This window comes from Pleurodeles waltl, chromosome 4_2 (assembly GCF_031143425.1).
Source record: "Pleurodeles waltl isolate 20211129_DDA chromosome 4_2, aPleWal1.hap1.20221129, whole genome shotgun sequence".
NCBI classification, from domain to species: Eukaryota; Metazoa; Chordata; class Amphibia; order Caudata; family Salamandridae; genus Pleurodeles; species Pleurodeles waltl.
This window is the reverse complement of record NC_090443.1, coordinates 51261138-51275778: the sequence shown is the minus strand read 5'-3', so window position 1 is coordinate 51275778 and position 14641 is coordinate 51261138. Positions and strand designations below refer to the sequence as shown.

The window sequence follows — 14641 nt, the reverse complement described above, 5'->3', positions numbered from 1 at the left end:
TTTGCACTTTATGTGTGTACAGCAATAGTGCAATAAACAGAACACAACTGACATGTTAACATGCTGACTGGCACACGCCGTATTCATTGTTAACATGCTATATATCACTTGTCGTGGAGCTTCAGAGTATTCCAAATACAAGCATGTATGAAGAACACCCCCCCAACATAATCTGTGTTTTTCCAATTTGCCGTGGTTACTTTTAGAACTTGCCTGTGACATTGAGTAGCTCAGTCGAGCGTCTTCTAAACACGGATGAAAACCCAGCCCTGCTTGTGTGGTCACTTGAATGTAAAAATGAACAACTTCGTACACAATAATAGGGGCATCAATTGAACGTCATTGTTGACTTTTAATTCAACTGGCACTTAATTCTACCACACTTCTTTCTTTTCTTGTTTGCTCTTTGCTGTTTCCACATTGTTAAAAACAGAATTACTCATAGACGGTTCCAGAAGACTGGTGCAGTTTTACGCTACTTTTTTTTAATTATTGGAAAGAGGCTTATTTGAAAACTATCCCATTTAATGTGTCTTTAGTAATCAGCATTCGTTGTGTAATCAACCCCTGTCCTTTTTAGGTCAAGCATTGCAGCGCCACTGCAGGGCCATTGCATCTATGTGGTAGAGAGGACCAAATTATGCGGCAGGGTTGACCAATTTATGTGACAAGAAAAGTCCAATAACGCATTTACAACCCCAATAGCTCTAAGTCAAGCAAATGTGAGACCTACTGCATTGCAAATGCTTGTTTCATCTCTGCCGCCGCATTTCCACCCTTGCTGTTTTTGTTGTTTTTGTTGTTTTTCACGCCGAACAAGATTCTTTATCAGGCAGTGCTGAGTGGTGGAGACGAATTGGCACTGTTAGCCCAACAGCTGATCTAATTACTAGTGTGCCATGGTACCTAGTGACACTGGGGCCTATAAATAACACGCGGAGGGCGGCGCACCAAGCGCTGCGCTGCCAGGGATGGCGCGGCTCTGTAGGCTGCCAGGCCGCGGCACCCTCACGGTGGCAGGCTGATTGGCAGGTGTAGGGTTTGTTTAAAAGACTGCCTCTGTGCCTCTTGCCTCCTCAGCCCCTCCTCCCACCCTGCGGGGAGATCTCCCTCCCCATCTTTGTGCCTCTCCCACGCACAGCGCCAGATCTCCAGGAGGAGGACATCTCCAGACAAGGCGCGCTTCTCAGCAGGAACGAATAAGTGCGCCTCGTTTGTCAGGGTGACTCGTTCCAAAGACTTTCGTCTACCAGAGGTGTGAAAAGTAGATGCCATGACAGCCCCACTCCCCCTCCCCAAACACATCCCTAAAGCACTCCTGCTAGAGCACCAGGCCTCTTCTCAGGGGCTCGAGAGGCTGGCGCTTGAGTGAGCCAACCAGCCCGCCTCGCGCCTTCCACCGCAACCGGGTGGGCCCTCGGGCTTGTTCAATGCTGGCCTGTGGGGCGAACAGCTTTCCGTGGTGGGGAAGTAGGCAGTGCAAAGAGGGGAGCGCGTGTAGGTTTTAGAAGGGCGATATAGGAGACACTTAAATACCTTAAGGCCATGGCTGCGGCAGGGAATGGGAAGGGAGATGTGAGGGACATGTTATCCTTGATAAATTTATGAATTACCAAGATATTGTCTTTTAGAAATCAATCCTAAAATACATATGTAGCCTCCCAGCAGCGAATGGGCGAATTGCCCGCGCTGTGGAGGCCGTTTCTTCAGATCTTACACACTGAATTTACGGAGCTCACATGCCCCGTGTATTTGCGAGTCTTGTGGCTGACTTGAACTATTGGGCGAGTACATAAGGGATGGATTCTGGTAGAGAATGAGAGTACTGAGGTGGGGAGAGGGCGGGGGACTGGAAAGATGAAGGGCCGGGATCACTTAAGGGAAGCACGGTTAATGTTCTATTTGTTCATGATGTGTTCTGTATTACAAGCATGAGATTTGGCTTAATGTTCTATTTGTTCATGATGTGTTCTGTATTACAAGCATGAGATTTGGCTCGCAACGCTAAGGACCTACTGAGGGGCCCAGTAATTTTCTTGAGTAGCCTGGATGAGATTGTTAAAAGGGCCTTCTGATATGGCAATAAGAGGGGCAAGCTCATGGGGGCCGAGGGAGAGTTTTTTAACATGGGGTCCGGTGGCGTGTTTATCATATTGTGATATGTTTGGTCTATATGTTGATTTGTCTAAAACAATAAACAGATTTGATCCATAAAATACATATGTAAAAAGTTTTGAGCAGTTACAGGCATTAAGAGATTTCAAGTTAACAAAGACATATTTAAATATCTTGAGCATATAAGTACAATAATAAAATGAGACTGGAGATGTGAAAATCATTTAAATGCCTTGAGTTTATTCGTACAGGAGAGGAACAGAATGGGGATCTGAAAGACATGTGAATACCTTGGAGGCATATGTAGTGCAATGAGAGAGGGGTACGAGAGACATTTGGGGTCATAGGTACAGTACAGGAATGCGAATGAGGAACGAGAGGGCGGATGTGGGAGACATTGAAATACCTTTGGGACAGTCGTACAAAAGTGGAATTAGAGGGGGGTGTGACAGACATTTAAATACCTTGAGGACAGAGATACAGTAAGAAGAGAGCTATGGGAGACATTTAAATACCCTGGGACCAGACTTACAGTGGAGGAATGAGAGAGGAGATGTGGAAGACATTTAAATACCTTGGGGACAGACATACAGTAGAGGAATGAGAATGGAGCTATTGGGGACATTTACATTCCTTGGCGACAGACGTACAGTGGATCAATGAGAGTGGAGATGTGGGAGACATTTAAATACCTTGGGGACAGACATACAGAAGTGGAATTAGAGGGGAGGTGAGAAATGAGAGGGGAGATGTGGGAGACATTTTAATACCGTGTAGGCATATGTACAGTAATTAGAGGGGCATATGAGAGACATTTAAATACCCTGGGGCCATACGTACAGTAGAGGAATGAGAGGAGCATATGTGGGAGACATTTGGATACCTTAAGGACAGAAGTACGGTAGATGAATGAGAGGGGGTGTGAGAGACATCTGAATGCCTTGTGAACATAATTAGTGTAGAGGAATACAAGGAGGACGTGAGAGACATCCGAATACCTTGGAGACATACGTACAGGAGATGAATGGAAGGGAGTGTAAGAGACATTCAAACACAAGTACAGGAGATGGATGTGAGGAGAGATGTGAGAGGCGTTTGATGGCCTTCGGGACATAAGTAGAGAAGAGGAAAACAAGGCGAGAGTGAGGGACATTTAAATATTGTGAGAAGCAAAGTACTGTAAAGGAGAGATATGGGAGAGACCTGCATATGCCCTAAAAAGGAAGCAGTGCAGAGGAGGGATACGTTGAGAATGTAAGTAAGTAAAGGAGGGAGAGGGACATTGGTGGAAATATGAAGATGCTTTAGTATCTCACTTGTATTTCCAGCGGAGTAGGATGAGATGACAGACACGTTCATACCTCGAGGAGATGAGTACAATAGTGTGGCGGTACGGAAGATACCATTGGAGTATAGTAACAGTAGAGGTGGGGGTGACGGGGACAATTAAATATCTACGGGATGCAAATACAATATAGGATAGAGGAGGCAGGTGAGGTGTTTACAAAAATCTCGGGGTGTAATTTCTGTAAAGAAAAGAGAGTGGCTGTGAGAAAGGCACTTGAACACCTTTAGATGTAAGTACCATGGAGATGGGACAGGTGAGACGTCGGACACCTTTAAGTATTTATTTTCTATTTACACAGCACACGAGAGGGGTGTGATTGAAATATAAACACCTCAAGGGGATGACGAGCAGAGGGATGAGGAGGAAGGCATGAGGGAAACACTTAGCTGCACCATTGCTATAAATCAAATGGTGACATTTGAAAAAGTAACGCGTGTAAAGAGAGCAGAGGAAATAGAAGACATATATGAAAGAGGCCTTTAAATATCTAAGAGATGTATACACAGTTTAGGCAGTGCTTAATTTGTGCTTGTTGTTTCCGGTGCGGAGCACCGGCACTTACCTTTCTGCCTCAAGCATTTGCTGCGAGCAAAAGACACATATGGGAATGACGGAGGAAGAGAAAAACGAAAAGGAGTCAGAAAGGGGAAATGCGGGAAGCTGCAAGGGTGAGCTGAAGGGGCAGGGAGTGTCTGTAAATGGGTTGAAGAGGCTCGAGGTGGCTTCAGGTTTAGCTACCTCTGTATTCTATGTTCGCACATTTAATTGCAGCAGCTCCGTGTTTAAGAGGAGGGCAAATTAAGCACTGAGTATATGGAAGTGAAGTGGGTATAAGCGAGACATTCAAACACGTTGATGATATAAGTACAACGGAGGATAGAGAGGTGTGTGGGAGACGTTTAAATATATCAGTTCTGTTTACACAGTAGACGAGGGGTGTGATTGAAATGTAAATACCTCAGAGAAAAGCAGGCAGAGGAACGAAGAGGGAGACACTTGACAGCAGTCTTGGCACAAAAAGATTATGGGGTGGGGAGAAAATATGATGGTGACTTTTAAATATGTAAGGGGTGTAAAGAGACGAGAGGAAGGAGTATGAGAGCAGGGGATCTGACGGGAAGAGGGGTATAAAAACAGCTGAGGATTTGAGCATCCTTTAGAAGGGATTCTAGCACCGGGGAGGGGTCATGAGGAAAGGTGTTGTGGTGGAGAGCTGGAGACGGCAGAGCGCTCAGTGTTGCAAGGGCAGCTGGTTGACCTGGCCGTCTGCCCCTGCCAAGAATGCCTGTGTGCCATAGTGATGCCACCAGACAGTGCAGCTTTACTGCATTCATCACTTCACAGGGCCCCTCCCATCAGTCTATAGTGCGAGACGCTGAAGGGAAGGGCGCATTGCACAGCTTGGCACATGAGGGCGGGGCAGGGTGCATGGAAATTGTCTTTCACTGTGGAGTTTTTTTTATTTCGGCGAGAAGGGTAAGACATGCCAAGCTCGGGATGGCCTGGGTACCATTTCTGATGTTTTCAAAGTTCTGGAGGGTAAGGTCTACAACATCCTATCGCTTCTCGGAACTTCTGTTTACACAGGGCTCGTATATGGTCTCCAGATGTATTTTTGGCATGTCAGTACAACTGTTCCCCTGTGTCTTGCCCATCCCCGTCCAGCTGTTTATTGTCATGCTTGCTATGCATATAGTTCAAGCTTTGCTCTCGCCTGGGCAGTCCCATTGCGTTGAAATTTAAAGTGGTCCTGGGGGTAGCTAGCAACCGAGTTGTGGCAATACGGGCTGCGAGCCAGAGCAGGTGCGGGAGGTAGCGGGACTGAGAACATCCCAGAAGCGGAGTGGGCCAGCACCTGCTTAGCTGCCTCGTTCCATCCCCCCAGGGCCCGGTCCTTTCAGGAGGATGCAGGGCGTGGTGCCGTCGCCATGGTAACCCCAAGCGAGAGATGCTGTGCCTGACAAGGAAGACTGCAGCCGAGCCGGGGAGGAGAAGCGTCCAACAAACCGACGCTTTTATTCCAGAAGAGTCGTTGAAAGCTCTCTGCGAGCAGCGTGCCACGGACTTGATCCCACCACACCCCTACACTTTTGGAAAGCCGAGCAAGCATCCCGGGCCAACAAAAGGTGAATCTCCAAAGCAAATATCGTGGAAAGCTCACGCAGAACAACTTCCAAGCTGAGAGATAAAGACTGTGTTCGCATGACCATGTCCCTGAAGTCTCCAAACGCCAGCATGTGCCAGTCAAACCAATGAAAGTTGTACATCGGAGCTGGTGGAGGGCCCTACACAGCGCCCGAGACGACGCACTCCGAGCGGGACGAGGAGGAAGGGGCAGGAAGCTGTCGGCACGGGTGTGGGAGCCTGTCAGCTCAGACAGTCCTCGTGAAAACAGCATCTGTGGAGAGGGCAGCAAAACTTTAATACTCCTGGCACGTGTGGTGGCTGAGCGAACACTCCCTGGAGGGGTGGTAGGTCGAGGCAAGGAGGCAGGCGTGTCTCGGGAGTGTCCGGCACACGCGATTGATAAGGTTCTACTTTGTCGGAGGGGCTGTCGGGTGCCTCCGAGATGAATTCTCCTCACACGCCTCCGATAGTCGATGGGCGCCGACTCTAGGATATTTGGGGCAACTCTGGGCCACCCTCTGTTCAGAGGGGCAGAAAGAAGTGGGATCTTTCGAACTCCATCGGGCATCGAAGCCGGGCTCCAGGCACTTCACCAGAGATGACACCCAGGACCCTGTGAGGAAACAAAGGCACCAGCTGGCAGCGACATACTAAGCGCAGTGATGCAGGAGAGGCCTGCGACAGAGAGAGAGTGAGCGCGGGACAAAGAGACGGGCCCTCAGCGGGGTGGAACAGGACAAAGAGATTATCCGTCACATGGACAAAGACGCCAGTCTTCAACTAGTAAATAAGAACTGGAACCAGGGCCTGGCATTACCAGTGGATAGTGACAAGACAAAGGCACTGATGGTTAAGGAGTAAAAAGCAACGGGACCTGGGAGGGCGATCACCAACCAGTGAACAAGGACAGAGCAAAGCACCTGGACGTCAACGAGTTGAAAAGAATAGGACAAAGAGGCTGGTTATCAACCAATGTATAATAAATGGACAAAGAGACTGCCCTAAACAGTAAATAGAAACGGAGAGGAGAAACTGATCACGAACCAGTAAATAATGTAAATGAATTTAACAATGACCTTGCTCGGTAATCCCGGAATATGATTGGACAAAGACACAGGCCCTCAACCAGTGAAAAATAATTGGACGGTGAGCTTTGTCGTCAACCAGTGAAAAAAGTAGGGGATGAAGAGCTTGTTTTTCAACTAATGATGAAAAAGAAGATGGGAAACTGATGGTTAACGATAGGACTAAGAACAGAAGAAAGAGCTTGGCCGTCAACCAGTGAATAAGGATGGGATGAGATAACTTGATAGCAGGACAGTGATATTGGCCATTAACCAGTGAATAAAAGTGGGACATAGAGATCAATCATCAACCTGGAAACAAAAATACGATAAAAAGATTGCCCATTCATTTGCAAATAACCAGATTAGATTGCCCATTGATACAGACAGAAGTGACAGCAAACTGAAGGGAACCAAGAGGAGAAAGTGAAGGCAGTGATCAGGAGACCTCATGGGAGGACCCATACATGTTCAAGCCTGAGTGTAGGAAGGGGCTGTCAGATGCTCCTCACCTCTTACGTTATCAGGAGGATGGAGACCAAGTTGGAGGGCCCTTAAAATGCCTGTGATGAGGGGACTGCTTGCTCCTCAGAACACCTTCCTGGACACCATCGCAACCAGGTTTGATGGGACACGTGAGTAAACAGTTTCTCATACTTTCTACATATTTCATTGCACACTCCTGCATACCAATCCCACCCCTGCATGAAGGCCCCAACTTCACTCCCCACAAATCCCTCAACAGGTCTTACAAGCGTTGAAAGGACACAAGCTCACTAAGAGCTCATCCATCAGAACACATCCAGCCAGTAATGAATATTAATCCTAACTCTGTACCCCTGAAGAGCCCCGTCTTAGTCTACGAAACACTATAGGCAATTGGGGAAGCACTGAGTTTCAAGGGACTATTGCCCTTTCATAATCTGTTCACTACACCCTCCAAATCTCTCTGTTGGTACAGGTGTCCCAGAGAACCTCATAGGTCTAGAGGGACAGCAGCTTTCCTATCATATCACTGTAAAGTGCTTCAATGTCTCATCAGGAATAGTAAGCACCAGTGCTTAATTTGTGCTTGTTGTTTCCAGTGCTGAGCACCGGCACTTATTTTTGAGGGCCGGCGCTTAGTCTTCTGCCTCAAGCATTTGCTGCGAGCAAAAGACACGTTTGGGAAAGACAGAGGAAGAGAAAAACGAAAAAACGTCACAATGAGAGAAAAGCAGAAAGCTGCAAGAGTGAACTGAAGGGGCAGGGAGTGGCTCTAAATGGATTGAAGAAGCCCGAGATGGCTTCAGGATTACTCTGCCTCAGTATTCCGTGTTCGCACATTTAATTGCAGCAGCCGCATGTTTAAGAGAAGGGCTTTGGGCACCAGCACCTTTTTATTTACAAATTAAGCATTGGTAAGCACTATAGGAAAGTAATTGCAATATCCCAGACCGCCCAAGAATATTTCAGAATGTAAACTACAGCTTTCTTCACTTACACAGAGCTGCTCGATTCAGTGTCTCTCCTTTTTAGGCCGCACCCTACCAGACACCGCTGCTGTCTGGTTTGCTAAAGAGATCTTGGAGACATTCAGAAAGCTTCTCTGGGGATGTATTCTGCCCGCTGCTTGCCATTGGCTTTGTGGTTTGCAACTCATATTTTCTTGCTTTTCATTTGCTGTCTTTATTTGTTTTAGGCTGCCCATCTTGAGTTCCTACCTTCCCTTGCCAAAAACCTTATTTACCGTATCTTTCAGAGTGCTCCCTTTCTGTAAACAGGCCTGTAAATCTTGTTCTTATCTCGTCACATTTGCTGTGCATTCAAAGACTGAGGTCAAATATCAGGCACTGTCTTTAGGGTGTTTGTTTACTTTTCTTTCTCTGACTTCAAAGTGAGAGGATTTATCTTGTTGGATACTGGGTGTAGGAAAGCAATTATTTCTAGCACACAACGACATTTAAATGAACTGTGTAAGTATTTCAGAATATCAGATTTAGGAACACAAATGAAGCAAATTTTTTGTTATTTCTGAAGTGTGTTGTAAACAAATGCTTTAATATGATCAAAAGAAATCGTTAAACTAGGTGATGCAATTTCCACACATGTTCATCTATCCACCGTATAGTTTTATTAGTAAAATTGTAATGTCTGTGCATTTGTAATGGCCATTTCAGTTGAAAATGTATTGTCTATAATCGTAGTGTGCTACCACACCACTCAAGGCCACTCCACGCACTCTGCATCACTCCACTCTACGCCACTGCATGCTACACCTCTCTACTCTACCCAGTACCACTCTACTCTCTGCCAATGCACTCTTCGCCATACTACTTTACACAATTGTACTCTTCACCACTGCACTCTATACCACTCCAGTCTAGGCCACACTAATCGACTCTGCACAACTCCACTCTCCGCCATTGTACTCTACACCACTCTACAACACTGCACTCTACGCCACTGCACTCTATGCCAAGACACTCTACACCAGTGCATTTTACTCTGTAACACTAGACTCTATGCCCCAGCACTCAATGCAAATCCACTGTATGGCATTCTAATCTACTCTGCCCCTCTGCACTCTATGCCACTGCTCTGTACACCACTTTACTGATGCCATTACACTTTACGACACTCAATGCAACTACACTCTACCCTGTACCACTCCACTCTACATCACTTCACTCTACTGTGGAACAATCTGTTCAATGCCACTACACTCTACGTCACCATACTACACTCTGCACCACTCCACTCTATGCCACTCTGCTCTTAACAACTGCACTCTACACTAACGCACTCTACACAACTGCATGCTCTGGCACTGCACTCTATGCCACAGCACTCTATCTGCATCACTGTACTCTATGCCACTGCTTTCTATGCCACTCTACTCCACTGCACTCTGACACTCTACTCCACAACACTGCACTCTCCACCACGGAACTCTATGCACTCTACTCTGCACTACTCCACTCTGCCCTACTCCCCTGTATGCCACTGCACTCTATGCCACTGCACCATACTCCATTCTCCATTAATTATGCTACTCTACTCTGCACCACTCTATGCCACTGTACTTTATGCCACTCACTTTTACTCTGCACTCTACCCCACTGCACTCTCTGCTACTCCAGTCTACTCTGTGCCACTGCCCTCTGCATCACTCAACTCTATGCCACTCCACTCTCCACCACTCAATGCCACTCTACTCTATGCCACTGCACTTTATACCACTATGCTCTATTGCACTCTAGTCTGCACCACTGTACTCAGCACCACTCTAATCTGAGCCACTCTACTTACTCTGTGCCACTCCACTCTGTACACTCTACTCTGTGCCAATCTGCTCTGCACTCCTGCACTCTACTATGTACCATTCTTGTCTAAACCACTGCATTCTGCAAAGCTGCATTGTTCGCTGCTGAATTCAATGCTACTGCATTCAATGCCACTGCACTCTACGCCACCATACTCTGCAACACTTCAACACTCTATACCAGTCTACTATACTCTATGCCACTCCAGTGTATACCCCTCTTTGCGACTCCACACTATGCCACTCCAAAACACGACACTCTCTGCCACTCCACTCTACAGCACTCTGCTCCACTCTTTTCCATTTCACTCTACAACACTCCATGCCGCTCTCCTCTACACCACTAACTTTTAGTCATGCTGAACAAGCAACCACGCTGGTGAACAACATGGCTAAAACACATTGGCAAAGCCAACAGCCTGTGCTTAGGCGAGGCCTATTGGCTTTGCCAATGCCTGTTACCTATGAGCCTACAAGAACACTGGGACATGGACTAAGTGAAGGGAACCAGGCAAGGGCAGGTCAGCCACACCCACTCCATGAGTGAGAGGATAAGGAAAAAGTGATATGGTAAAATGAGGAGAAAGAGTCCGCATGCAGATTGGATGAGCCAAAGGGAGAAAACAGGATGAGCACAGGAGACACCTGGCAAGTGCAAGCCACGGGGGACCATGAGGAGAGTAAGATGCAACTGATGTCTGAAGGGCCCATTGTGATTAGTAGGTCATGAGTGAGGCACCACTTGAGAAGTAATGGTTGATTTAGTGAGTGCGGGGCCACCTGCTGAGCAAAGGGCCATGATGACGTTTTAAGGGTAACTGAAGGAAATGAGCCACATGGGGCTGGAGAGAAGGCTCTCTGTAAATGAGGGAGTTACCAGAAAGTAATGGGCCATAGAACAAGTCAGTACACCAGTATAAAAGAGGGGCCCACTGGGCAAGGGAGCAGCCGCCATGTAATGGAAAGGTTAACAAGAAGGGAATGATCACTGTACCAGGAATGTAGAGGAGAAGGATCTTGCAGAGAGGATCAAGCAATCCGTAAATTCTTCAACAGAGATTTACAATATAGTAAATTCCTTTTTAAAGTATGATACACCAGAAACTAGACTCACTTTATCAACCAAGCGGTGTGAATCACTTGTGAACCACATTCTTGGAAAAGCAAGGAACGTTTATGCTGCCCTATCGGGTTCAACAGACTATAAGGACAACATAGACCACAGACCTCTAACCAATAATATTAACACTGTACTCTCCATATTTCCGCAATTGACCAAGGTGGGTGTTACTGCTGTGGCAAACTCAGTTAAATCAGGCACACCGCTTGACCCTGCTCCAATAAGATAGAGTCTTTCCTTTCGACTAGCCATCATCTGGATTGTGGAGTACTGCAAGGATCTCCCCTGAGCCCTACACTTTTAAATTAATATGTCCGCCCTCTATCCGATATCATATTCTCTTTTGGTTGTAAGATGGTATCTTATGCAAATGATACCCAGCTGATTGTCATCTTCTCACCAGATATGGACTCTACTTGTCTGAGATTTAGTAGCTGCCTACAGAAAGTGTCTGAATGGATGGCAGCTAGTTGCCTGAAGCTAAATGGTGAGATAACTGAGGTCTTGGTTCTAGGTAACAATCCAATGCTTTGGGATCGGATTATCTGGTCCCCTCCCCTAGGAGAACGTCCATCCCCCAAATTGGAAGTAAAGAGCTTAGGAATTATACTGGATAAACAGGTAACCATGGCCTCTAAGGTAAAGAAGGTGGCTGGCAGTTGCTTCGGCCTCCTGAAGGCCCTGAGAAAGATTCTGAAATGGCTCCCGGTGGAGTCACGAAGAATCGTGATTCAAGGACTGATTCTTTCTCACCTTGATTACAGCAAGTCACTTTACATGGGCAGGCCAATGTCAGTGATAAAAAAAACTTCAAATCATTCAGAACGCTGCTGCCTAAATACTGTTAGGTATCCAAAAAACACAGTCAGCAGGTGCATCGCTCAAAACTCTTCATTGGCAGCCCATTAGCTGCAGAGTTTATTTTAAGGCATTATGCATCATACATCAGGCAAAATACAGCACAGGTTTGCATGTTCTTTGTCAACTGGCCACCTCTTATCGTCCCACTAGGGACCTTAGGTCAAAAAATCTTTAACTTCTTGTTTTTCCTAAAATCAAGGGAGCAAGGAGTGGAAGTCGGTCTTTTACATAGCTTGCACCTACGTTTTGGAACTCCTTGCCAATTAGCCCAAGAACCACTGACAATTTTATGAGTTTCAGAAAGAAGTTGAAGTCTTTTCTTTTCCCCAGATTCATTTTAGTTATTTCAATCTTTTAATTCCCTCACTCCAACCAGACTGATAGCGCTGAGAAGCCTGATGTCGGGTAGTCATGCGCTTCACAAAACTGATGAATAGAATGGAATAGAACAGAAGGGCCCTTTGGAGGTCATGAAAGAGCTGGCTCCTATTAAGGACTGAGAACTGGTATAGCAGAAGCAACAACAGTGTATGTGTCCCTTGCACAGGGAACAAGGACACTACAGGTAGCAGCAGTGCAAGCTTCACACACAGAATAGTCACAGCCTAAACAGCACTACCACAAGCTTGTCTCACATGGAAAATAGGCGCAGCACATCCACCTACCTTCCCTCACACACCAAACAAGAGCAGTGTTGGCTTCCCTCACATACAAACAGCATGCACAACACAGAAAATAATTGTGCAGTGTTCCAGAACATAGCACACAAATATTATATTGGTGATGGCGGCAGTGCAAACTTCAATAACACACATGCATACAGAATAAATACAGCAAAAGTAGCAGCCGTGAATGTATGTGCAGCACAAATGCAGTATAGGCAGCAGTAACCGTGTATGTATGTGCAGCACAAATACAACATAAGAAGCAGCAAACGTGTATGCATGTCCAGCATAAATGCAGACACAGTTGCTGTTGCCTATACTGCATTTGTGCTGCACACACAGACACAATTGTTGCTTCCTAACCTGCATTTGTGCTGCACATACATACATGATTGTTGCTGCCTATGCTGCATTTGTGCTGCACATGCATACATAGTTGCTGCTACCTATGCTGCATGAGCAGCACAAGTGCAGCATAGGCAGCAGCAATCGTGTATGCATGTGCAGCACAAATGCAGCATAAGGAGCAACAATTGTGTATGTATGTGCAGCACTAATGTAGCACAGGCAGCAGCAACTGTGTATGTATGTACAGCACAAATGCAGCATAGGCAGCAGCAACCATGTATTTATGTGCAGCAGTGTATGAATGTGCACCACATATACAGCATCGGCATCAGCAACCATGTATGAATGTAAAGTACAAATGCAGCATAGGCAGCAGCTACTGTGTATGTATGTGCAGAATAAATGCAGCACAGGGAGCAACAACAGTGTATGTATTTGCAGCACAAAGACAGCGTAGGCAGCAGGAGCTGTGTATGTATGTGCAGCAGTGTATGAATGTGCACCACATATACAGCATAGGCAGCAGCAACCGTGTATGTATGTACAGTACAAATGCAGCATAGGCAGCAGCAACCATGTATGTATGGACAGCATGCATGCAACATAGGCAGCAGTAACCGTATATGTATGTGCAACACAAATGCAGCATAGGCAGCAGCAACCATGTATGCATAAGCAGCACAAATGCAGTACAGGGGGCAGCAACCATGTATGCATGTACAGCAGAAATGCAGCATGGGCAGCAGCAGCCGTGTATGTATGTGCACCAGTGTATGAATGTGCACCACATATACAGCATAGGCAGCAGCAACCGTGTATGTATGTACAGTACAAATGCAGCATAGGCAGCAGCAGCTGTGCATGTATGTGCAGCAGTGTATGAATGTGCACCACATATACAGCATAGGCAGCAGCAACCGTGTATGTGTGTACAGTACAAACGCAGCATAGGCAGCAGCAACTGTGTATGTATGTGCAGCATAAATGCAGCACAGGCAGCAGCAACCATGTATGTATGTACAGCACAAATGCAGCAGAGGCAGCAGCAACCATGTGCAGCAACCATGTATGCTTAAGCAGCCCAAATGCAGCATAGGCAGCAGCAACCATGTATGTATGGACGGCATGCATGCAACATAGGAAGCAGCAACCGCATATGTATGTGCAACACAAATGCAGCATAGGCAGCAGCAACCATGTAGGCATAAGCAGCACAAATGCAGTACAGGAAGCAGCAACCATGTATGCATGTGCAGCACAAATGCAGCATAGGCAGCAGCAAAAGTGTATGCATGTGCAGCACAAATACAGCACAGGCAGCAGCAACCATGTATGCATAAGCAGCACAAATGCAGTACAGGCAGCAGCAACCACGTATGCATGTGAAGCACAAATACAGCACAGGCAGGAACCATGTATGTATGTGCAACACTAATGCAGCACAGGCAGCAGAAACAGTGTATGCATGTGCATCACAAATGCAACACAGGCAGCAGCATCAGTGTATGCCTGTGCATCACAAACACAGCACAGGCAGTAGCAACCATGTATGCATGTGCACCACAAATACAGTTGAAAATTAAGTATACAGGCGAGATAGATATATCTCATGATATAAATCTCAAATGAGAAAACAAATTACTCACTTGGAGACACTTATTGTCTATTTTATTTTCAAAACTATTACTC

The 14641-nt window shown here is 46.4% G+C and overlaps 1 protein-coding gene across 1 annotated transcript in view; it reads left to right on the top strand.

The window, feature by feature from the left end:
* The first annotated feature begins 5428 nt into the window (after window positions 1–5428).
* Window positions 5429–14641, top strand: part of KCNH3 (potassium voltage-gated channel subfamily H member 3) — a 379713-nt gene continuing 370500 nt past the window's right edge. The window contains exon 1 of the mRNA XM_069230614.1: window positions 5429–7289. Within this exon, the coding sequence (XP_069086715.1) occupies window positions 7214–7289 (76 nt within the window). The 5' untranslated portion in view covers window positions 5429–7213. The remainder of the gene's footprint in view (window positions 7290–14641) is intronic.